Raw genomic sequence first — 25,922 nt, 5'->3', positions numbered from 1 at the left:
ACTGGAGTTCACATGAACCGTACCCCAGACCACCTTTTTAAGCGGACCCGAGTACGGTTCGCGGGTGCGCACCCGAGTTCGGAAGACAGCATTCACATCATCCAAACGAACCGAACTCTGACGTCATTCGAACCGGGGTGCGCACCAAACGTGCTAGTGTGAAAGCCCCCTAAGACATAAAATAGTTATCTCCATTTAAAGAAAATATTGGTTTTGTTTGTAAAGCAGTCTTGAAAGAAATGTTTTAAAAGTAGGTAATAACTTCGATGAGTAGCATTAACACTCATTATTAAATTATACTGCATAATGCTGAACAGTTCATTAGTTAAAAGGCGATTCTAACAAAACTTAATAAAAAGTTATTGCTTACAATTGTCATGAAGATAAATTCACAATGTAAAAATAGTAATGTACCAAAAAGAACTTGCTGGTTACTTTTGATTTTGTAGTAAAATATATATATTTTTTTATTTACATTTTTAATAACAGTTGAGAATCACCCTAAAATTAACTCAAATTGTTGTATTGTATTAACATAAAAAGATTCAACAACTAAGACATAAACTGAACAAGTTTCACAGACATGTGACTAACAGAAATGGAATAATGTGCCTCTGAACAAAGGGAGGGGGGGTCAAAAGTAACAGTCAGTATTTGGTGTACAGCTGTAGTGCATCTCCTCCTCATGGGCTGCGCCAGATTTGCCAGTTCTTGCTGTGACTTCCAAATCGATCCTGCTCCGATATAACGCTCATTCCTTCGCTGATAAACGTGAGTCTGACCATCACCCCTGGTGAGACAAAACCATGACTCGTCATTGAAGAGCACTTTTTGCCAGTCCTGTCTGGTCCAGCGAAGGTGGGTTTGTGGCCATAGGTGAAGTTGTTGCCAGTGATGTCTGTAAGGACCTGCCTTACAACAGGCCTACAAGCCCTCAGTCCATCCTCTCTCAGCCTGTTGCAAACAGTCTGAGCACTGATGGAGGGATTGTGCATTCCTGGTGTAACTCGTTCAGTTGTTGTTGCCATCCTGTACCTGTCCCGCAGGTGTGATATTCTGATGAACCGATCCTGTGCAGGTGTTGTAACACATAGTCTGCCACAGTGAGGATGATCAGCTGTCCTTCCTGTCTCCCTGTAGTGCTGTCTTAGGCGTCTCACTGTATGGACATTGCAATTTATTGCCCTGGCCACATCTGCAGTCCTCATGCCTCCATGCAGCATGCCTAAGGCACGTTCATGCTGAGCAGGGACCCTGGGCATCTTTCTTTTGGTGTTTTTCAGAGTCAGTAGAAAGGTCCCTTTAGTGTCCTAAGTTTTTATAACTGTGACCTTAATTGCCTTTCCACAGGTGCATGTTCATTAATTGTTTATGATTCATTGATCAAGCATGGAAAACATTGTTAAAACCCTTAACAATAAAGATCTGTAAAATTATTTGGATTTTTACAAAATATTCTTTAAAATAATAATGCTGAGTTTATATTGTTTCTTAACTTATAAAATACCTTAAATACCATTGATTTAAATTGTATTATGTCATTCACAGTGCATCATGGGGTAGTACTTTATTATCAAATGAAAGAAGTTAAGAACATGAAGACGTTAAGTCTTGTAACTTTGTCTTTTTGTTCAATTTTTCAAATACTTTTTGCTTCAAAACAAAGATTGTAATGTTGTGATTCACAATGCACAATTGATGATTTACTGTTCATAAAACGTGCATATCAATAATTATTCATTGTAGGTTACAAATATTGTGGCTGACATGTTATCAAAACATTCAAACTCTAAATAAAGGAACAGATACTGTATACGAGAATGCAAACTGTCCTCACTGGCAAAATCAAATGAAAATGGCTCTTGCTTTATTAAAACAGCCGATTTCGAAATTCATCTTATGTTGCAGTCAGGACGGCTAATGAGATCAAACTTAAGAAAAAGTCTCACAGAACAACCAGAGTAGGAAAATTAAATTGCAAAAATATCCAGAGGGAGAGAGACTAACACTTACAGACTGTAGAATAATAATGAGAACTAGAAAAAAAAGTTTTTCGAGACAAACTTTAAGTTGGCTTGTGAAAGTTTGGACCAGAAAGTTTGAAGAAGTTTAAAGTAGTTTAAATTTTAAATTTGTTTATAGTTTAAATTAGTTTGAAGTTTAAATTAGTTTGTAGTTTAAATTAGTTTAAAGTAGTTTATAGTTTAAATTAGTTTAGTTTAAATTAGTTTAAAGTTTAACTTAGTTGCTAGATAGATAGATAGATAGATAGATAGATAGACAGACAGACACTCAGATAGATAGAGAGATAGATAGATAGATATTTACCCTCAGATAGATAGATAGACAGATAGATAGATAGACATTGACCCTCAGATAGATAGATAGACAACAGACAGACAGAGAGACAGATAGATAGATAGATAGATAGATATTGACCCTCAGATAGATAGATGGATGGATGATTGATTGATTGATTGATCCTTGCTACCCTGAGTCCCATGAACAAAGCCAGAAGTCTTTATGTTGTTCTGTTGCAGAGATATGTGATTTGTTACTCGGTTGCTAGGGTAACCCCATCTGGTTGTTAGGCAGTCACCATAGTAATACTTATCAAGTGTTCTTGACATCCTGATTGAAATAAACCAACCCAGAAGTCTCTACGATTTTCTGGTCCAGAGATATGTGATTTGTTACTCGGTTGCTAAGGTAACCCCATGTGGTTGCTAGGCAGTTACCATAGTGATACTTATCAAGTCTCCTTGCCATCCTGATTGAAATAAATCAACCCAGAAGTCTCTCTGATTTTCTGGTGCAGAGATATGTGATTTGTTACTCGGTTGCTAGGGTAACCCCATCTGGTTGGTAGGCAGTCACCATAGTGATACTTATCAAGTCTTCTTGACATCCTGATTGAAATAAACCAACCCAGAAGTCTCTACGATTTTCTGGTCCAGAGATATGTGATTTGTTACTCGGTTGCTAGGGTAACCCAATGTGGTTGCTAGGCAGTTACCATAGTGATATTTATCAAGTCTGCTTGACATCCTGATTGAAATAAATCAACCCAGAAGTCTCTACGATTATCTGGTGCAGAGATATGTGATTTGTTACTTGGTTGCTAGGGTAACCACATCTGGTTGCTAGGCAGTTACCATAGTGATACTAATGAAGTCTCTTTGCCATCCTGATTGAAATAAGTCAATCCGGAAGTCTCTACGTTTTTCTGATGCAGAGATATGTGATTTGTTACTCGGTTGCTAAGGTAACCCCATGTTGTTGCTAGGCAGTTACCATAGTGATACTTATCAAGTCTCCTTGCCATCCTGATTGAAATAAATCAACCCAGAAGTCTCTCTGATTTTCTGGTGCAGAGATATAGTTATTGCTAAACGGTTGCTAGGGTACTGTTTAGTTGCTAGGGAGTGGCTTGACAGCTGCCAATCATGAAACTCCAAAGGCTGCTTGTCAGTACGAATGATATAAACCAACTCCCATGCCTCTGTGACATTCAGAATGGAAGATATCCCTCTATGGATTTTGGTTGTTAAGGTGCTCGACAATGGTTGCTAGGGAGGGGCTAGGAAGTGTTGAGGTGATTCATGATTGGCTGTTTGCTGCCCCGAGTCAAACGAGACCACCCTTGTGTTTCTATGACACTTCTATCCGGAGATATCCCTTTGATATTTTCATTAGAAGTCTACGGGAGTTGTTGCTAAGGTGCTTTAAATTGTTGCTAGGGAGTGGCTTGATAGCTTCACAATGATCCCGAGAGACTGATTGGTCGTCTGAGTAAAATGAGCCCGACCCCTTGTCTCTATGACACTGTGATCCAGAGCTATGTTCAATACAAAATCCCTATGCAATGAGGGAGAGAGAGAGGGAGAGATGCAGGGCTGACAAGCCCTTTTTGTCTTTGTGTGTTCCCAAATTAATGACTCTAATGAGCCGGTTCTTTTGACTCTACAGTGTGAAACATACAGTGTGACCAGTATAGTCTAATTCCGAAATGAATGACTCTAATGAGCCGGTTCTTTTGAATCTACAGTGTGAAACATACAGTGTGACCAGTGTAGTCTGATTCCCAAATGAATGATTCTAATGAGCCAGTTCTTTTGAATCTACAGTGTGAAACATACAGTGTGACCAGTGTAGTCTGATTCCCAAATGAATGACTCTAATGAGCCAGTTCTACAGTGTAGTGTTAAAAAAGTTTAACTTAGTTGCTAGATAGATAGATAGATAGATAGATAGATAGATAGATATTTACCCTTAGATATATAGAGAGATAGATATAGATCGATAGATAGAGAGAGATAGATATTTACCCTCAGATAGATAGATAGATAGATAGATAGATAGATAGATAGATAGATAGATAGATATTGAACCTCAGATAGATGCTAGCACGTTTTTAGCATGTTTTAGCGTGTGGCTAGGAAGATTTTAGGTCATTACTTTTTGCCTGCTTGATAAAAGAAATCCTCTGAGGGAGAGAGAGAGGGAGAGGCGCAGGGCTGACAGGCCCTTTTTGTCTGTGTGTGTGAAAATGTCAGTTGAAATTTGAATTTTTGAACATTCCGCAATGTTAAGTCAATGGGAGTTTTTTCCGAGTTTGATCATCATTTTTAGGAAAACCGTAAGTCCGATCAGTTAGAAAAGATATAGCACACTATTCGGGATTAGTCTGAAGGTCTGTGCCGAGTTTGGTGCCTGTAGCTTAAAAGCTCTAGGAGGAGTTAGTCTTGGTAATTTTAGTCTCAGAAGAATAATAATAACTAGAAAAAAAAGTTCGTCGAGACAAACTTTAAGTTGGCTTGTGAAAGTTTGGACCAGAAAGTTTGAAGAAGTTTAAAGTAGTTTGAAGTTTAAATTATTTTAAATTAGTTTAAAGTAGTTTATAGTTTAAAGTAGTTTATAGTTTAAAGTAGTTTATAGTTTAAAGTAGTTTGAAGTTTAAAGTAGTTTATAGTTTAAATTAGTTTAAAGTTTAAATTAGTTTATAATTTAAAGTAGTTTGAAGTTTAAAGTAGTTTGAAGTTTAAAGTAGTTTGAAGTTTAAAGTAGTTTATAGTTTAAATTAGTTTGTAGTTTAAAGTAGTTTAAAGTAGTTTGTAGTTTAAAGTAGTTTCAAGTTTAACTTAGTTGCTAGATAGATAGACACGTTTTTAGCATGTTTTAGCACTTTGCTAGGCGATGCTAGCATGTGTTAGCATGATGCTAGCACGTTTTTAGCATGTTTTAGCACTTCGCTAGGCGATGTTAGCATGTGTTAACATGATGCTAGCACGTTTTTAGCATTTTTTAGCACTTCGCTAGGCGATGCTAGCATGTGTTAGCATGATGCTAGCACGTTTTTAGCATGTTTTAGTACTTCGCTAGGCGATGCTAGCATGTGTTAGCATGATGCTAATGACGTTTTTAGCATGTTTTAGCACTTCGGCTAGGCGATGTAGCATGTGTTAGCATGATGCTAGCACGCTTTTAGCATTTTTAGCACTTCAGCTAGGCGATGCTAGCATGTGTTAGCATGATGCTATGCACGTTTTAGCATGTTTTAGCACTTCGCTAGGCGATGCTAGCATGTGTTAGCATGATGCTAGCTGACGTTTTTAGCATGTGGCTATGAAGATTTTAGGTCATTACTTTTTGGCTGCTTGATAAAAGAAATCCTCTGAGGGAGAGAGAGAGGAGAGATGCAGGGCTGACAGGCCCTTTTTGTCTGTGTGTGTGAAAATGTCAGTTGGGATTTAAATTTCTGAACATTCCGCAATGTTAAGTCAATGGGAGTTTTTTCCGAGTTTGATCGTCATTTTTAGGAAAACCGTAAGTCCGATCAGTTAGAAAAGATATAGCACACTATTCGGGATTAGTCTGAAGGTCTGTGCCGAGTTTGGAGTATGTGGAGTTAAAGCTCTAGGAGGAGTTAGATATAGAAATTTCTTAGTAAGAAGAATAATAATAACTAGATAGGTACATTTCCTGAAGAAAATGTGAGTGGTGCTTGCCGTGGCAAAACTCGTCAAACAGCATGTTGTAACTGGAAAAGAAAAAAAATTATGGTCATAAATAAATCAGCCCAGAAGTCTGTACGATTTTCTGGTGCAGAAATATGTGATTTTTTACTCGGTTGCTAGGGTAAGCCCATGTGGTTGCTATGCAGTTACCAAGGTAATACAATACATGGCTCCTTTCCATCCTGAGTGAAATAAGTCAACCCGGAAGTCTGTAGTGTTTTCTGGTGCAGAGATATGTGATTTGTTACTCGGTTGCTAGGGTAACCCCATCTGGTTGCTAGGCAGTTACCATATTGATACTAATGAAGTGTCCTTGCCATCCTGGTTGAAATAAATCAACCCGAAGTCTGTACTCTTTTCTGGTGCCGAGATATGTGATTTGTTTCTCGGTTGCTAGGGTAACCCCATCTGGTTGCTAGGCAGTTACCATAGTGATAGTAATCAAGTGTCCTTGCGATCCTGAGTGAAATAAATCAACCCGAAGTCTGTACTCTTTTCTGGTGCCGAGATATGTGATTTGTTTCTCGGTTGCTAGGGTAACCCCATCTGGTTGCTAGGCAGTTACCATAGTGATAGTAATCAAGTGTCCTTGCGATCCTGAGTGAAATAAATCAACCCGAAGTCAGTACTATTTTGTGGTGCAGAGATATGTGATTTGTTACTCGGTTGCTAGGGTAACCCCATCTGGTTGCTAGGCAGTTACCATAGTGATAGTAATCAAGTGTCCTTGCCATCCTGATTGAAATAAGTCAACCCAGAAGTATCTACGTTTTTCTGATGCAGAGATATGTGATTTGTTACTCGGTTGCTAGGGTAACCCCATGTGGTTGCTAGGCAGTAACCATATTGATACTAATGAAGTGTCCTTGCCATCCTGGTTGAAATAAATCAACCTGGAAGTCTGTACTCTTTTCTGGTGCCGAGATATGTGATTTGTTTCTCGGTTGCTAGGGTAACCCCATCTGGTTGCTAGGCAGTTACCATAGTGATAGTAATGAAGTGTCCTTGCCATTCTGAGTGAAATAAATCAACCCGGAAGTCAGTACTATTTTCTGGTGCAGAGATATGTGATTTGTTACTCGGTTGCTAGGGTAACCCCATCTGGTTGCTAGGCAGTAATCATAGTGATACTAATCAAGTGTCCTTGCCATCCTGATTGAAATAAGTCAACCCGGAAGTCTCTACGCTTTTCTGATGCAGAGATATGTGATTTGTTACTCGGTTGCTAGGGTAAGCTCATGTGGTTGCTAGGCAGTTACCATAGTGATACTAATGAAGTGTCCTTGCCATCCTGATTGAAATAAGTCAACCCGGAAGTCTCTACGCTTTTCTGATGCAGAGATATGTGATTTGTTACTCGGTTGCTAGGGTAACCCCATCTGGTTGCTAGGAAGTTAACATAGTGATACTTATCAAGTGTCCTTGCCATCCTGATTGAAATAAGTCAACCCGGAAGTCGTCTATGTTTTTGTGATGCAGAGATATGTGATTTGTTACTCGGTTGCTAGGGTAAGCCCATCTGGTTGCTAGGCAGTTACCATAGTGATACTAATGAAGTGTCCTTTCCATCCTGATTGAAATAAGTCAACCCGAAGTCTCTACGCTTTTCTGATGCAGAGATATGTGATTTGTTACTCGGTTGCTAGGGTAACCCCATCTGGTTGCTAGGCAGTTACCATAGTGATACTAATCAAGTCTCCTTGCCATCCTGATTGAAATAAATCAACCCAGAAGTCTCTCTGATTTTGTGGTGCAGAGATATAGTTACTGCTAAACGGTTGCTAGGGTACTCTGTTTAGTTGCTAGGGAGTGGCTTGGCAGCTGCCAATCATGAATCTCCAAAGGCTGCTTGTCAGTATGAATGATATAAACCAACTCCCATGCCTCTGTGACATTCAGAATGGAAGATATCCCTCTATGGATTTTGGTTGTTAAGGTGCTCGACAATGGTTGCTAGGGAGGGGCTAGGAAGTGTTGATTTGATGCATGATTGGCTGTTTGCTGTCCCGAGTCAAACGAGACCACCCTTGTGTTTCTATGACACTTCTATCCGGAGATATCCCTTTGATCTGTTTCAATAGAAGTCTATGGGACTTGTTGCTAAGGTGCTCTTAATGGTTGCTAGGGCGTGGCTTGATAGCTTCACAATGATCCTGAGAGACTGATTGGTCGTCTGAGTAAAATGAGCCCACCCCTGGTCTCTATGACACTGTGATCCAGAGCTATGTTCAATACAAATCCCTATGCCTTTTCATTTCATGGGCCGTCCTACACCATTATAAGTCAATTGGGGCATTTTTGGGCAGCTCCTGCCCCCAGGGTGCAACTTTTACCCCATATTGAGGTATGCTCTTACAGAGCCTGCCAGCCTCTTCAAATGTGGCAAATCACACGTTTCTGTGAAATCCTCGCTCGGAGCTGTGACGCTCAAAGTTTGTCACAATGTTAAGTCTATGGGATTTTTCGCCGCTTTTTTGCCCCTGGGGCAAATACCGTACCCGATCAGCTTATAAAAGTCATAGCACACGTGTCCTCAATAGGCCGTTCGATTTGACACCTCATTTGTGGGTCTACGCCAAACGGTGCGGGACGAGTTAGGTGCCGAAGTTTTGTACGGAGATAGAATAATAATAAAAAGAAGAAAAATAAAAATAAAAACTAGATGGGTACATTTCCTGAAGAAAATGTGAGTGGTGCTTGCCGTGGCAAAACTCGATCAAACAGCATGTTGTAACTGGAAAAGAAAAAAAATTATGGTCATAAATAAATCAGCCCAGAAGTCTGTACGATTTTCTGGTGCAGAAATATGTGATTTTTTACTCGGTTGCTAGGGTAAGCCCATGTGGTTGCTATGCAGTTACCAAGGTAATACAATACATGGCTCCTTTCCATCCTGAGTGAAATAAGTCAACCCGAAAGTCTGTAGTGTTTTCTGGTGCAGAGATATGTGATTTGTTACTCGGTTGCTAGGGTAACCCCATCTGGTTGCTAGGCAGTTACCATATTGATACTAATGAAGTGTCCTTGCCATCCTGGTTGAAATAAATCAACCCAGAAGTCTGTACTGTTTTCTGGTGCCGAGATATGTGATTTGTTTCTCGGTTGCTAGGGTAACCCCATCTGGTTGCTAGGCAGTTACCATAGTGATAGTAATCAAGTGTCCTTGCGATGCTGAGTGAAATAAATCAACCCGAAGTCTGTACTCTTTTCTGGTGCCGAGATATGTGATTTGTTTCTCGGTTGCTAGGGTAACCCCATCTGGTTGCTAGGCAGTTACCATAGTGATAGTAATCAAGTGTCCTTGCGATCCTGAGTGAAATAAATCAACCCGGAAGTCAGTACTATTTTGTGGTGCAGAGATATGTGATTTGTTACTCGGTTGCTAGGGTAACCCCATCTGGTTGCTAGGCAGTTACCATAGTGATAGTAATCAAGTGTCCTTGCGATGCTGAGTGAAATAAATCAACCCGAAGTCTGTACTCTTTTCTGGTGCCGAGATATGTGATTTGTTTCTCGGTTGCTAGGGTAACCCCATCTGGTTGCTAGGCAGTTACCATAGTGATAGTAATCAAGTGTCCTTGCCATCCTGATTGAAATAAATCAACCCGGAAGTCTGTACTCTTTTCTGATGCCGAGATATGTGATTTGTTTCTCGGTTGCTAGGGTAACCCCATCTGGTTGCTAGGCAGTTAACATAGTGATAGTAATCAAGTGTCCTTGCCATCCTGATTGAAATAAATCAACCCGGAAGTCTGTACTCTTTTCTGGTGCCGAGATATGTGATTTGTTTCTCGGTTGCTAGGGTAACCCCATCTGGTTGCTAGGCAGTTACCATAGTGATAGTAATCAAGTGTCCTTGCCATCCTGATTGAAATAAATCAACCCGGAAGTCTGTACTCTTTTCTGGTGCCGAGATATGTGATTTGTTTCTCGGTTGCTAGGGTAACCCCATCTGGTTGCTAGGCAGTTAACATAGTGATACTTATCAAGTCTCCTTGCCATCCTGATTGAAATAAGTCAACCCGGAAGTCTCTATGTTTTTGTGATGCAGAGATATGTGATTTGTTACTCGGTTGCTAGGGTAAGCCCATCTGGTTGCTAGGCAGATACCATAGTGATACTAATCAAGTGTCCTTGCCATCCTGATTGAAATAAGTCAACCCGGAAGTCTCTACGTTTTCTGATGCAGAGATATGTGATTTGTTACTCGGTTGCTAGGGTAAGCTCATCTGGTTGCTAGGCAGTTACCATAGTGATACTAATGAAGTGTCCTTGCCATCCTGATTGAAATAAGTCAACCCGGAAGTCTCTATGTTTTTGTGATGCAGAGATATGTGATTTGTTACTCGGTTGCTAGGGTAAGCCCATCTGGTTGCTAGGCAGTTACCATAGTGATACTAATGAAGTGTCCTTTCCATCCTGATTGAAATAAGTCAACCCGAAGTCTCTACGCTTTTCTGATGCAGAGATATGTGATTTGTTACTCGGTTGCTAGGGTAACCCCATCTGGTTGCTAGGCAGTTACCATAGTGATACTAATCAAGTCTCCTTGCCATCCTGATTGAAATAAATCAACCCAGAAGTCTCTCTGATTTTGTGGTGCAGAGATATAGTTACTGCTAAACGGTTGCTAGGGTACTCTGTTTAGTTGCTAGGGAGTGGCTTGGCAGCTGCCAATCATGAATCTCCAAAGGCTGCTTGTCAGTATGAATGATATAAACCAACTCCCATGCCTCTGTGACATTCAGAATGGAAGATATCCCTCTATGGATTTTGGTTGTTAAGGTGCTTCGACAATGGTTGCTAGGGAGGGGCTAGGAAGTGTTGATTTGATGCATGATTGGCTGTTTGCTGTCCCGAGTCAAACGAGACCACCCTTGTGTTTCTATGACACTTCTATCCGGAGATATCCCTTTGATCTGTTTCAATAGAAGTCTATGGGACTTGTTGCTAAGGTGCTCTTAATGGTTGCTAGGGCGTGGCTTGATAGCTTCACAATGATCCTGAGAGACTGATTGGTCGTCTGAGTAAAATGAGCCCACCCCTGGTCTCTATGACACTGTGATCCAGAGCTATGTTCAATACAAATCCCTATGCCTTTTCATTTCATGGGCCGTCCTACACCATTATAAGTCAATTGGGGCATTTTTGGGCAGCTCCTGCCCCCAGGGGTGCAACTTTTACCCCATATTGAGGTATGCTCTTACAGAGCCTGCCAGCCTCTTCAAATGTGGCAAATCACACGTTTCTGTGAAATCCTCGCTCGGAGCTGTGACGCCTCAAAGTTTGTCACAATGTTAAGTCTATGGGATTTTTCGGCCGCTTTTTTGCCCCTGGGGCAAATACCGTACCCCGATACGCTTATAAAAGTCATAGCACACGTGTCCTCAATAGGCCGTTCGATTTGACACCTCATTTGTGGGTCTACGCCAAACGGTGCGGGACGAGTTAGGTGCCGAAGTTTTGTACGGAGATAGAATAATAATAAAAAGAAGAAAAATAAAAATAAGTATGTGAGATTACAATAGTGATGCTTTGCAAGCACCACTAATAAGTATGTGAGATTACAATAGTGATGCTTTGCAAGCACCACTAATAATAAGTATGTGAGATTACAGTAGTGATGCTTCGCAAGCACCACTAACTAGATTAAAAGTTTGAGAACAAACTTTAAGTTGGCTTGTGAAAGTTTGGACCAGAAAGTCTGAAGAAGTTTAAAGTAGTTTGAAGTTTAAATTAGTTTAAAGTAGTTTATAGTTTAAAGTAGTTTGAAGTTTAAATGAGTTTAAATGAGTTTAAAGTAGTTTATAGTTTAAAGTAGTTTATAGTTTAAATGAGTTTAAAGTTTAAATTAGTTGCTAGATAGATAGATAGATAGATAGACACTCAGATAGATAGATAGAGATAGATAGATATTTACCCTCAGATAGATAGATAGATAGATATTGACCCTCAAATAGATAGATAGATAGATAGATAGATATTGACCCTCAAATAGATAGATAGATAGATATTGACCCTCAGATAGATAGATAGATAGATAGACAGACAGATAGATGCTAGCACGTTTTTAGCATTTTTTAGTACTTCACTAGGTGATGCTATCATGTGTTAGCGTAATGCTAGCACGCTTTTAGCATCTTTTAGCACTTTGCTTGGCGATGCTAACATGTGTTAGCATGATGCTAGCACGTTTTAGCATGTTTTAACACTTCGCTAGGCGATGCTAAGCATGTGTTAGCATGATGCTAAGCATGTTTTTAGCATTTTTTGCACTTCGCTAGGCGATGTTAACATGTGTTAGCATGATGCTAACACATTTTTAGCATGTTTTAACACTTCAGCTAGGCGATGTTAGCATGTGTTAGCATGATGCTAACACGTATTAGCATTTTTTAGCACTTTGCTAGGCGATGATAAGCATGTGTTAAGCATGACGCCATAGACGCTTTTAGAATGTCTTAGCACTCGCTAGGCGATGCTAACATGTGTTAGCATGATTTTAGCACATTTTTAGCATTTTTTAGCACTTCGCTAGGCGATGTTAGCATGTGTTAAGCATGATGCTAAGATGTTTTTAGCATGTCTTAGCACTTCGCTAGGCGATGCTAGCAAGTGTTAGCATGATGCTAGCACGTTTTTAGCATGTCTTAACACTTCGCTAGGCGATGCTAACATGTGTTAACATGATGCTAAGCACATTTTTTGCATTTTTAAGCACTTCGCTAGGCGATGCTAGCATGTGTTAAGCATGATGCTAACGACGCTTTTAGCATGTTTTAGCGACTTCGCTAGGCGATGCTAAGCATGTGTTAAGCATGATGCTAAGCATGTTTTTAGCATTTTTAGCGACTTCGCTAGGTGATTTTAGCATGTGTTAACATGATGCTATAGACGCTTTTAGCATGTTTTAACACTTCGCTAGGCAATGCTAAGCATTTGTTAGCTTGATGCTATCACGTTTTTAGCATTGTTTAGCACTTCGCTAGGTGATGCTAGCATGTGTTAGCATGATGCTAGCACGTTTTTAGCATGTTTTAGCACTTCACTAGGCGATTTGAACATGATGCTAGCACATTTTTAGCCTTTTTTAGCACTTCGCGAGTCAATGCTAACATGTGTTAAGCATGATGCTAGCATGTTTTTAGCATGTTTTAGCGTGTGGCTATGAAGATTTTAGGTCATTACTTTTTGGCTGCTTGATAAAAGAAATCCTCTGAGGGAGAGAGAGAGGAGAGACACAGGGCTGACAGGCCCTTTTTGTCTGTGTGTGTGAAAATGTCAGTTGAGATTTAAATTTCTGAACATTCCGCAATGTTAAGTCAATGGGAGTTTTTTCCGAGTTTGATCGTCATTTTTAGGAAAACCGTAAGTCCGATCAGTTAGAAAAGATATAGCAACTCGAGTCAGACCAGTTTGAGTGTCTGTGCCGAGTTTGGAGTATGTGGAGTTAAAGCTCTAGGAGGAGTAGCGTATAGAAATTTCACCGCTAAGAAGAATAATAATAACTAGATGGGGACATTTCCTGAAGAAAATGTGAGTGGTGCTTGCCGTGGCAAAACTCGTCAAACAGCATGTTGTAACTTGAAAAGAGCAAAAATTATGGTCATGAATAAATCAACCCAGAAGTCTGTATGATTTTCTGGTGCAGAAATATGTGATTTGTTACTCGGTTGCTAGGGTAAGCCCATGTGGTTGCTATGCAGTTACCAAGGTAATACAATACATGGCTCCTTTCCATCCTGAGTGAAATAAGTCAACCCGGAAGTCTCTACGTTTTTGTGATGCAGAGATATGTTATTTGTTAGTCGGTTGCTAGGGTAACCCCATCTGGTTGCTAGGCAGTTACCATAGTGATACTTATGAAGTCTCCTTGCCATCCTGATTGAAATAAGTCAACCCGGAACTCTCTACGTTATTGTGATTAAGAGATATGTGATTTGCTAGTCGGTTGCTAGGGTAACCCCATCTGGTTGCTAGGCAGTTACCATAGTGATACTAATGAAGTCTCCTTGCCATCCTGATTGAAATAAGTCAACCCGGAAGTCTCTACGTTTTTGTGATGCAGAGATATGTGATTTGTTACTCGGTTGCTAGGGTAACCCCATATGGTTGCTAGGCAGTTACCATAGTGATACTAATGAAGTCTCCTTGCCATCCTGAGTGAAATAAGTCAACCCGGAAGTCACTACTGTTTTCTGGTGCAGAGATATGTGATTTGTTACTCGGTTGCTAGGGTAACCCCATCTGGTTGCTAGGCAGTTACCATATTGATACTAATGAAGTGTCCTTGCCATCCTGGTTGAAATAAATCAACCCGAAGTCTGTACTCTTTTCTGGTGCCGAGATATGTGATTTGTTTCTCGGTTGCTAGGGTAACCCCATCTGGTTGCTAGGCAGTTACCATAGTGATAGTAATCAAGTGTCCTTGCGATCCTGAGTGAAATAAATCAACCCGGAAGTCAGTACTGTTTTCTGGTGCAGAGATATGTGATTTGTTACTCGGTTGCTAGGGTAACCCCATCTGGTTGCTAGGCAGTTACCATAGTGATAGTAATCAAGTGTCCTTGCCATCCTGATTGAAATAAGTCAACCCAGAAGTATCTACGCTTTTCTGATGCAGAGATATGTGATTTGTTACTCGGTTGCTAGGGTAACCCCATGTGGTTGCTAGGCAGTTACCATATTGATACTAATGAAGTGTCCTTGCCATCCTGGTTGAAATAAATCAACCTGGAAGTCTGTAGTCTTTTCTGGTGCCGAGATATGTGATTTGTTTCTCGGTTGCTAGGGTAACCCCATCTGGTTGCTAGGCAGTTACCATAGTGATAGTAATCAAGTGTCCTTGCCATCCTGAGTGAAATAAATCAACCTGGAAGTCAGTACTATTTTCTGGTGCAGAGATATGTGATTTGTTACTCGGTTGCTAGGGTAACCCCATCTGGTTGCTAGGCAGTAATCATAGTGATAGTAATCAAGTGTCCTTGCCATCCTGATTGAAATAAGTCAACCCGAAGTCTCTACGTTTTTCTGATGCAGAGATATGTGATTTGTTACTCGGTTGCTAGGGTAACCCCATCTGGTTGCTAGGCAGTTACCTTAGTGATACTAATGAAGTCTCCTTGCCATCCTGATTGAAATAAATCAACCTGGAAGTCTGTACTCTTTTCTGGTGCCGAGATATGTGATTTGTTTCTCGGTTGCTAGGGTAACCCCATCTGGTTGCTAGGCAGTTACCATAGTGATAGTAATCAAGTGTCCTTGCCATCCTGAGTGAAATAAATCAACCCGAAGTCAGTACTATTTTCTGGTGCAGAGATATGTGATTTGTTACTCGGTTGCTAGGGTAACCCCATCTGGTTGCTAGGCAGTAATCATAGTGATAGTAATCAAGTGTCCTTGCCATCCTGATTGAAATAAGTCAACCCGAAGTCTCTACGCTTTTCTGATGCAGAGATATGTGATTTGTTACTCGGTTGCTAGGGTAACCCCATCTGGTTGCTAGGCAGTTACCTTAGTGATACTAATGAAGTGTCCTTGCCATCCTGATTGAAATAAATCAACCCAGAAGTTTCTCTGATTTTCTGGTGCAGAGATATAGTTACTGCTAAATGGTTGCTAGGGTACTCTGTTTAGTTGCTAGGGAGTGGCTTGGCAGCTGCCAATCATTAATCTCCAAAGGCTGCTTGTCAGTATGAATGATATAAACCAACTCCCATGCCTCTGTGACATTCAGAATGGAAGATATCCTCTATGGATTTTGGTTGCTAAGGTGCTCGACAATGGTTGCTAGGGAGGGGCTAGGAAGTGTTGAGGTGATTCATGATTGGCTGTTTGCTGCCCCGAGTGAAACGAGACCACCCTTGTGTTTCTATGACACTTCTATCCGGAGATATCCCTTTGATGTCTTTCATTAGAAGTCTATGGGACTTGTTGCTAAGGTGCTCTAAATTGTTGCTAGGGCGTGGCTTGATAGATGCAAAATGATCCTGAGATACTGATTGGTCGTCTGAGTAAAATGAGCCCGCCCCATTGTCTCTATGACACTGTGATCCAGAGCTATGTTGAATACAAATCCCAATGCCATTTCATTTCATGGGCCGTCCTACACCATTGTAAGTCAATTGGGGCATTTTTGGGCAGCTCCTGCCCCCAGGGTGCAACTTTTACCCCATTTTGAGGTATGCTCTTACAGAGCCTGCCAGCCTCTTCAAATATGGCAAATCACACGCTTTCTGCGAAATCCTCGCCGGAGCTGTGACGCGTCAAAGTTTGTCGCAATGTTAAGTCTATGGGATTTTTCGGCCGCTTTTTGCCCCTGGGGCAATTACCGTACTCCGATCAGCTATAAAAGTCATAGCACACGTGTCCTCAATAGGCCGTTCGATTTGACACCTCATTCGTGGGTCTACGCCAAACGGTGCGGGACGAGTTAGGTGCCGAAGTTTTGTACGGAGATAGAATAATAATAAAAAAAAGAAAAATAAAAATAAGTATGTGAGATTACAATAGTGATGCTTTGCAAGCACCACTAATAAAAAGAAGAAAAATAAAAATAAGTATGTGAGATTACAATAGTGATGCTTTGCAAGCACCACTAATAATAAGTATGTGAGATTACAATAGTGATGCTTTGCAAGCACCACTAATAAGTATGTGAGATTACAATAGTGATGCTTTGCAAGCACCACTAATAATAAGTTTAAATAGGATTTCAGTAAGTTGGCTCTCACAAGCCAACTTAATAATAATAACTAGATTAAAAGTTTGAGAACAAACTTTAAGTTGGCTTGTGAAAGTTTGGACCAGAAAGTCTGAAGAAGTTTAAAGTAGTTTGAAGTTTAAATTAGTTTAAAGTAGTTTATAGTTTAAAGTAGTTTGAAGTTTAAATGAGTTTAAATGAGTTTAAAGTAGTTTATAGTTTAAAGTAGTTTATAGTTTAAATGAGTTTAAAGTTTAAATTAGTTGCTAGATAGATAGATAGATAGATAGACACTCAGATAGATAGATAGAGATAGATAGATATTTACCCTCAGATAGATAGATAGATAGATATTGACCCTCAAATAGATAGATAGATAGATAGATAGATATTGACCCTCAAATAGATAGATAGATAGATATTGACCCTCAGATAGATAGATAGATAGATAGACAGACAGATAGATGCTAGCACGCTTTTAGCATTTTTTAGTACTTCACTAGGTGATGCTATCATGTGTTAGCGTAATGCTAGCACGCTTTTAGCATCTTTTAGCACTTTGCTTGGCGATGCTAACATGTGTTAAGCATGATGCTAAGCACGCTTTTAGCATGTTTTAACACTTCGCTAGGCGATGCTAAGCATGTGTTAGCATGATGCTAAGCATGTTTTTAGCATTTTTTGCACTCGCTAGGCGATGTTAACATGTGTTAAGCATGATGCTAACACATTTTTAAGCATGTTTTAACACTTCGCTAGGCGATGTTAAGCATGTGTTAGCATGATGCTAAGACGTTATTAGCATTTTTTGCACTTTGCTAGGCGATGATAAGATGTGTTAAGATGACGCCAAGACGCTTTTAGCATGTCTTAACGACTCGCTAGGCGTATGCTAACATGTGTTAGCATGATTTTAGCACATTTTTAGCATTTTTTAGCACTCGCTAGGCGATGTTAAGCATGTGTTAAGCATGATGCTAAGCATGTTTTTAGCATGTCTTAACGACTCGGCTAGGCGATGCTAGCAAGTGTTAGCATGATGCTTAAGACGCTTTTAAGCATGTCTTAACACTCGGCTAGGCGATGCTAACATGTGTTAACATGATGCTAAGCACATTTTTGCATTTTTAAGCACTTCGCTAGGCGATGCTAAGCATGTGTTAAGCATGATGCTATAGACGCTTTTAGCATGTTTTAACGACTTCGCTAGGCGATGCTAAGCATGTGTTAAGCATGATGCTATAGCATGTTTTTAGCATTTTTAAGCACTTCGCTAGGTGATTTTAAGCATGTGTTAACATGATGCTAAGACGCTTTTAAGCATGTTTTAACACTTCGCTAGGCAATGCTAAGCATTTGTTAGCTTGATGCTATCACGCTTTTAGCATTGTTTAAGCACTTCGCTAGGTGATGCTAAGCATGTGTTAAGCATGATGCTAAGACGCTTTTAGCATGTTTTAAGCACTTCGCTAGGCGATTTGAACATGATGCTAGCACATTTTTAGCCTTTTTAGCACTCACGAGTCAATGCTAACATGTGTTAAGCATGATGCTAGCATGTTTTTAGCATGTTTTAAGCGTGTGGCTATGAAGATTTTAGGTCATTACTTTTTGGCTGCTTGATAAAAGAAATCCTCTGAGGGAGAGAGAGAGGAGAGACACAGGGCTGACAGGCCCTTTTTGTCTGTGTGTGTGAAAATGTCAGTTGAGATTTAAATTTCTGAACATTCCGCAATGTTAAGTCAATGGGAGTTTTTTCCGAGTTTGATCGTCATTTTTAGGAAAACCGTAAGTCCGATCAGTTAGAAAAGATATAGCAACTCGAGTCAGACCAGTTTGAGTGTCTGTGCCGAGTTTGGAGTATGTGGAGTTAAAGCTCTAGGAGGAGTAGCGTATAGAAATTTCACCGCTAAGAATAATAATAATAATAATAAGTTTAAATAGGATTTCAGTAAGTTGGCTCTCACAAGCCAACTTAATAATAATAATAAGTTTAAATAGGATTTCAGTAAGTTGGCTTTCACAAGCCAACTTAATAATAATAATAATAATAATAAGTTTAAATAGGATTTCAGTAAGTTGGCTCTCACAAGCCAACTTAATAATAATAACTAGAAAAAGTTCGTCGAGACAAACTTTAAGTTGGCTTGTGAAAGTTTGGACCAGAAAGTTTGAAGAAGTTTAAAGTAGTTTGAAGTTTAAATTAGTTTAAAGTAGTTTAAAGTAGTTTATAGTTTAAAGTAGTTTGAAGTTTAAAGTAGTTTGAAGTTTAAATGAGTTTAAAGTTTAAATTAGTTTAAAGTAGTTTGTAGTTTAAATTAGTTTAAAGTTTAAAGTAGTTTGTAGTTTAAAGTCGTTTAAAGTTTAACTTAGTTGCTAGATAGATAGATAGATATATAGATAGATAGATAGATAGATAGACACAGATAGATAGATAGATAGATAGATAGATATTTACCCTCAGATAGATAGATAGATAGACAGAGAGAGATAGATATTTACCCTCAGATAGATAGATAGATAGATATTGACCCTCAAATAGATAGATAGATAGATATTGACCCTCAGTTAGCATGATGCTAACACGTTTTTAGCATGTTTTAGCACTTCGCTAGGCAATGCTAGCATGTGTTAGCATGATGCTAGCACGCTTTATCATGTTTTAGCAATTAGCTAGATGATGCTAAGCATGTGTTAGCATGATGCTAACATGTTTTTAGCATATTTTAAGCACTTTGTTAGGCGATGCTAACATGTGTTAAGCATGATGGTATCACGCTTTTAGAATTTTTTAGCACATCGCTAGACGATGCTAAGCATGTGTTACCATGATGCTAACACGCTTTCAGCATGTTTTCACACTTCGCTAGGCGATGTTAGCATGTGTTAAGCATGATGCTAAGACGCTTTTAGCATGTTTTAACGACTCGCTAGGCGATGCTAAGCATGTGTTAAGCATGATGCTAGCACGCTTTTAGCATTTTTTAGCACTTCGCTAGGCGATGCTAGCATGTGTTAAGCATGATGCTAAGACGCTTTTAGCATGTTTTAAGCACTTCGCTAGGCGATGCTAAGCATGTGTTAGCATGATGCTAACGACGTTTTAGCATTTTTAGCACTTCGCTAGGCGTATGCTAAGACGCTTTTAGCATGTTTTAGCCCTTCGCTAGGCGATGCTAGCTTGTGTTAAGTATGATGCTAAGACGCTTTTAGCATGTTTTAAGCACTCGCTAGGCGATTTTATCATGATGCTAGCACATTTTTAGCTTGTTTTAACACTTCGCTAGTCAATGCTAGCATGTGTTAGCATGATGCTAGCATGTTTTTAGCATGTTTTAGCGTGTGGCTATGAAGATTTTAGGTCATTACTTTTTGGCTGCTTGATAAAATAAATCCTCTGAGGGAGAGAGAGAGGGAGAGATGCAGGGCTGACAGGCCCTTTTTGTCTGTGTGTGTGAAAATGTCAGTTGAGATTTAAATTTCTGAACATTCCGCAATGTTAAGTCAATGGGAGTTTTTTCCGAGTTTGATCGTCATTTTTAGGAAAACCGTAAGTCCGATCAGTTAGAAAAGATATAGCAACTTCGAGTCAGAACAGTTTGAGTGTCTGTGCCGAGTTTGGAGTATGTGGAGTTAAAGCTCTAGGAGGAGATAGATATAGAAATTTCACCGCTAAGAAGAATCGGAATAATAATAAGTTTAAGTAGGATTTCAGTAAGTTGGCTCTCACAAGCCAACTTAACTAGATTAAAAAGTTTGAGTACAAACTTTAAGTTGGCTTGTGAAAGTTTGGACCAGAAAGTTTGAAGAAGTTTAAAGTAGTTTGAAGTTTAAAGTAGTTTGAAGTTTAAATTAGTTTAAATGAGTTTAAAGTAGTTTGAAGTTTAAAGTAGTTTGAAGTTTAAAGTAGTTTGAAGTTTAAAGTAGTTTGAAGTTTAAAGTAGTTTGAAGTTTAAATTAGTTTATAGTTTAAATTAGTTTACAGTTTAAATTAGTCTAAAGTTTAAATTAGTTTGAATTTTAAAGTTGGTTATTTTGAATCTACAGTGTGAAACATACAGTGTGACCAGTGTAGTCTGATTCCCAAATTAATGATCTAATGAGCCAGTTCTTTTGAATCTACAGTGTGAAACATACAGTGTGACCAGTGTAGTCTGATTCCCAAATGAATGACTCTAATGAGCCAGTTCTTTTGAATCTACAGTGTGAAACATACAGTGTGACCAGTGTAGTCTGATTCCCAAATGAATGACTCTAATGAGCCGGTTCTTTTGAATCTACAATGTGAAACATACAGTGTGACCAGTGTAGTCTGATTCCAAAATGAATGACTCTAATGAGCCAGTTCTACAGTGTAGTGTTAAAAAAGTTTAACTTAGTTGCTAGATAGATAGATAGATAGATAGATAGATAGATATTTACCCTTAGATATATAGAGAGATAGATATAGATAGATAGAGAGAGAGAGATAGATATTTACCCTCAGATAGATAGATAGATAGATAGATAGATAGATAGATATTGACCCTCAGATAGATGCTAGCACGTTTTTAGCATGTTTTAGCGTGTGGCTAGGAAGATTTTAGGTCATTACTTTTTCAGCTGCTTGATAAAAAGAAATCCTCTGAGGAGAGAGAGAGGGAGAGATGCAGGGCTGACAGGCCCTTTTTGTCTGTGTGTGTGAAAATGTCAGTTGGAATTTGAATTTCTGAACATTCCGCAATGTTAAGTCAATGGGAGTTTTTTCCGAGTTTGATCATCATTTTTAGGAAAACCGTAAGTCCGATCAGTTAGAAAAGATATAGCACACTATTCGGGATTAGTCTGAAGGTCTGTGCCGAGTTTGGTGCCTGTAGCTTAAAAGCTCTAGGAGGAGTTAGTCTTGGTAATTTTAGTCTCAGAATAATAATAATAATAATAATAAGTTTAAATAGGATTTCAGTAAGTTGGCTCTCACAAGCCAACTTAACTAGAAAAAGTTCGTCGAGACAAACTTTAAGTTGGCTTGTGAAAGTTTGGACCAGAAAGTTTGAAGTTTAAAGTAGTTTGAAGTTTAAAGTAGTTTGAAGTTTAAATTAGTTTATAGTTTAAATTAGTTTAAAGTTTAAATTAGTCTAAAGTTTAAATTAGTTTGAATTTTAAAGTAGTTTATAGTTTAAATTAGTTTAAAGTTTAAATTAGTCTAAGGTTTAAATTAGTTTGAATTTTAAAGTAGTGTAAAGTTTAAATTAGTTTGAATTTTAAAGTAGTTTATTGTTTAAAGTAGTTTGAAGTTTAAAGTAGTTTATAGTTTAAATGAGTTTAAAGTTTAAATTAGTTTAAAGTTTAAAGTAGTTTGTAGTTTAAAGTAGTTAAAAGTTTAACTTAGTTGCTAGATAGATAGTAATGAGTTTAATAGTTTAAGTGTCATAGATGAGTATTTTGGGTGGTTGCTATGGTGTTGCTAGGGTGTTCTAAGGTATTTTGGGTGGTTGCTAGGGTGTTCTGGGTGGTTGCTAGGGTGTTGTAAGGTATTTTGGGTGGTTGCTAGGGTGTTCTGGGTGGTTGTTTGTCAGTTGCTAGGGTGTTCTGAGTGGTTGCTATGTGCACACACACACACACACACACACTAATGCACATAAACACACACACACACACTAACTCGCTCACACACTTACACACTCACACACACATACATGCTCACTAACTGTCACACACACACACACACACACACACACACACACACACACACACACACACACACACACACACAACACACACACACACACTAACTCGCTCACACACTTACACACTCACACACACATACATGCTCACTAACTGTCACACACACACACACACTAATGCACATAAACACACACACACACACTAACTAGCTCACACACTCGCTCACACACACACACACACACACACACACACACACACACACACACACACACACACACACACACACACACTAACTAGCTCACACACTCGCTCACACACTCACACACACATACATGCTCACTAACTCGCTCACACACGCTCACACACACACACACTAACTTACACACTCAGTGTGTGAGTTTAGAGTTTATAAGTTTGTTCATTTGAGTTTAAGAGTTCATAAGTGTATGAATTTATGAGTTTATTAGTGTACAAGTTTGAGTTTAGAAACAAGAGGATTTTAACAAAATTAGTTTGAAGTTTAAATTAGTTTGAAGTTTGAATTTAGTTTAAAGTAGATAGATAGATAGATAGATAGATAGATAGATAGATAGATAGATAGATAGATAGATAGATAGATAGATAGATAGATAGATAGATAGATAGATAGATAGATAAGTGTCATAGATAGATAAGTGTCATAGATAGATAAGTGTCATAGATAGATGAGTTTATTAGTTTAAATGAGTCTCAATGGCTCATATAGTATATAGAATGGCAGTTTGATTTAGTCTCTGGTTTCAAGGGATTTAGATTTGAATTTTTGGCAGTTGAGGAGTTTGAAAATCTGAACATTCCGCAATGTTAAGTCAATGGGAGTTTTTTCCGAGTTTGATCGTCATTTTTAGGAAAACCATAAGTCCGATCAGTTAGAAAAGATATTGCATACCGAGTCAGAACAGTTTGAGTGTCTGAGCCGAGTTTGGAGTATGTGGAGTTAAAGCTCTAGGAGGAGTTCGAGTTGTAAATTTTTGACAGAATAATAATAATAATAATAAGTTTAAATAGGATTTCAGTAAGTTGGCTCTCACAAGCCAACTTAATAATAAGTTTAAATAGGATTTCAGTAAGTTGGCTCTCACAAGCCAACTTAATAAGTTTAAATAGGATTTCAGTAAGTTGGCTCTCACAAGCCAACTTAATAAGTTTAAATAGGATTTCATTAAGTTGGCTCTCACAAGCCAACTTAATAAAATGAGCAAATATAAAAGACACAGAACATCTGACATGTGGCCAAGACAGACAGTATTCCAGAATGGCATACTACCATACTACTCTTACTTGAAATACATTCGTTGAGATAAATCTGTTGATTGTTTCTTCAATTAATTAGATACAATTTATTTCCAGGATTTGATTTATAAAGGATGTTGCCCAATGCTCTTCTTTAAACAATGTGGAAAATGAAAGCTATTAAACAAAAACTGACAATTATATCCTGTGCAAACCAGACTTCAAATATAAAGTCCATCTTATTTTCACAGTGGGATCACAAGTCCACAGTTTGAACTAAGGTTTCAATTAAGAATGGTTCATTTGCAACCTAAATTTAACATAATGTAATGATTGAATTAAACTAATTGTGCTCCTTTATAAAAAAGATTGAATCTACTAGTATTGCATGTTAAAATCAGATACAGTGAAATCAAAGTACAGTAGAAAAGATGGATTACTTTAATACTTTTGTAACCTGGTCTAAAAGCTATACTGGCTAAATTGAAAAACCAAAAAGAAAAACAATTAAGTCAATTGTCAAGTCAGACAATTCAAAACAAGACTGATGGTCTTTTGGTAATATTGTCCGATAGCATTGGAGTCATCGATACATTGTGCATTTTTCCAGTTTGATGACTGAAGCAATATAAATCACAAGTTTATACTCTCTTTCTTGGCTCATTTGATCAGACTGACAAAAGTTGCACAAAAATGAATTTAAAATGTAAAATAAGATTAATTTAAATGGACAGCACTTGCTGCGTGCTGCATGCAAAGACTCAAAGTATTATTTTTAAGTATAAACTTTTTCGACTATTTATACATATTGTAATTATTATTATTTGTTTTAATAGCAGTAAGCAGTGTGCTACTATTCCTGTCTGAACTTTCTGAGATTGAATGCAAAAAGAATGGATCTTAAGAATGGATTTGAAAAAATGGAGAGGGAAACGTTGATAATAAAGAATATGATGTATCACAGCTGACAAATATAGGTCGCTTATAAACACGAAATGTGAGCCGACAAAGCAAAAAGTTTGGATCTGAGCAAAGAATCGGAAATAAGCATTATGGGTTATAATGTGAACGAAGCCCAGCAGCAGATGAAAGGATAATGAGAACAGAGCAGAGAGCCATTTTCTCTCATCTCCTGTTAACTCAAAAGTTTGAAACTGCAAATTTAATTAAAAACAATGCAAGAAAATTCAAATTTGATCCATGCAGAAGAAGAATATTTACAGCTCTATCCAGATTATTCCAATTCACGAATAAAAGGATGAAAATATTAATCTAAAAACAAGCACTTTCGATATAACACATGTATTTAGTACAATAATACATATAATGTATGTAAAAGCAACTTTCTGAAATGTCTATTCAATGTTTTACTCATCCGCCACGATGTTGTCTGTAACTAATCTTCATTTCGGGGCTTTTCTCAGGAACTGAGTTATGGTCGGAGGACAAGTGGTTTTAGGGGTAGAAAGTGATAATGTCATAACTTTGGTCAAAATAAGAGACATTAAAAGGAAATGTCACTTTTATGTTAAAACATTCAAGTGATCACATACATTTCAAAGTGGGAATGTTGCTATTTTATTACAATTTGTGAAGAATTGGGCATTTGTGTGTGTCCAGGGTTGAGAGATTTGACTGAGGAAAAGACTGACAAGGAGAAAGATATTGAAAGTTTTAGTAATGAGAATTCAAGAGGGGAACATGGGGAGGAGGATGCATAACACATACAAATGAGGGACACTCACATCAGGAGGGATTCGTGCACCGTCTTTCACACTGTTGCCTTCCACAGTGATGTGATAGACCTGACCGTCCGTGTCAGTAAACACAAAGTGCTCACGAGCCGAGATGCCCTGACTCGTATCAGACTTACTCTCAGCATCCTGCAGCAGACTATGAGAGAGAGAAGGCATGTTGTTAAAGGAATATTCCAGGTTCAATACAAATTAAGCTCAATCGACAGCATTTGTGGAATAATATAAATTAACACAAAAATTAATTTTGACTCGTCCCTCTTTTTCTTTTTTAAAAAGAAAAAATATGGGCACAGTGAGGCACTTACAATGGAAGTGAATGGGGTCAATTTTTGAAGGTTAAAATACTCACTGTTTCAAAGGTTTAGCCACAATACAAAAACAAATATGCATGTAAACATGATTTTAGTGTAGTAAAATCAATCACTAAACGTTCTGTATTAAGTTAGTCAATTTTACAACTTTGTCACCATGACAATGAATTGTCAACAAACCCTAAAATAACTGTAAAAA

The 25,922-nt window shown here is 38.4% G+C and overlaps 1 protein-coding gene across 1 annotated transcript in view; it reads right to left on the bottom strand.

Moving 5' to 3' along the window:
* Nucleotides 1-25,922, bottom strand: part of wdr11 (WD repeat domain 11) — a 188,393-nt gene that overhangs the window by 43,849 nt on the left and 118,622 nt on the right. The window contains exon 16 of the mRNA XM_052089447.1: nucleotides 25,401-25,548. Within this exon, the coding sequence (XP_051945407.1) occupies nucleotides 25,401-25,548 (148 nt within the window). The remainder of the gene's footprint in view (nucleotides 1-25,400; nucleotides 25,549-25,922) is intronic.

This window comes from Xyrauchen texanus, chromosome 24 (genome assembly GCF_025860055.1).
Source record: "Xyrauchen texanus isolate HMW12.3.18 chromosome 24, RBS_HiC_50CHRs, whole genome shotgun sequence".
Lineage (NCBI taxonomy): Eukaryota > Metazoa > Chordata > Actinopteri > Cypriniformes > Catostomidae > Xyrauchen > Xyrauchen texanus.
The sequence above is the reverse complement of the archived record's forward strand: the minus strand, read 5'-3'. Positions and strand labels throughout refer to the sequence as shown.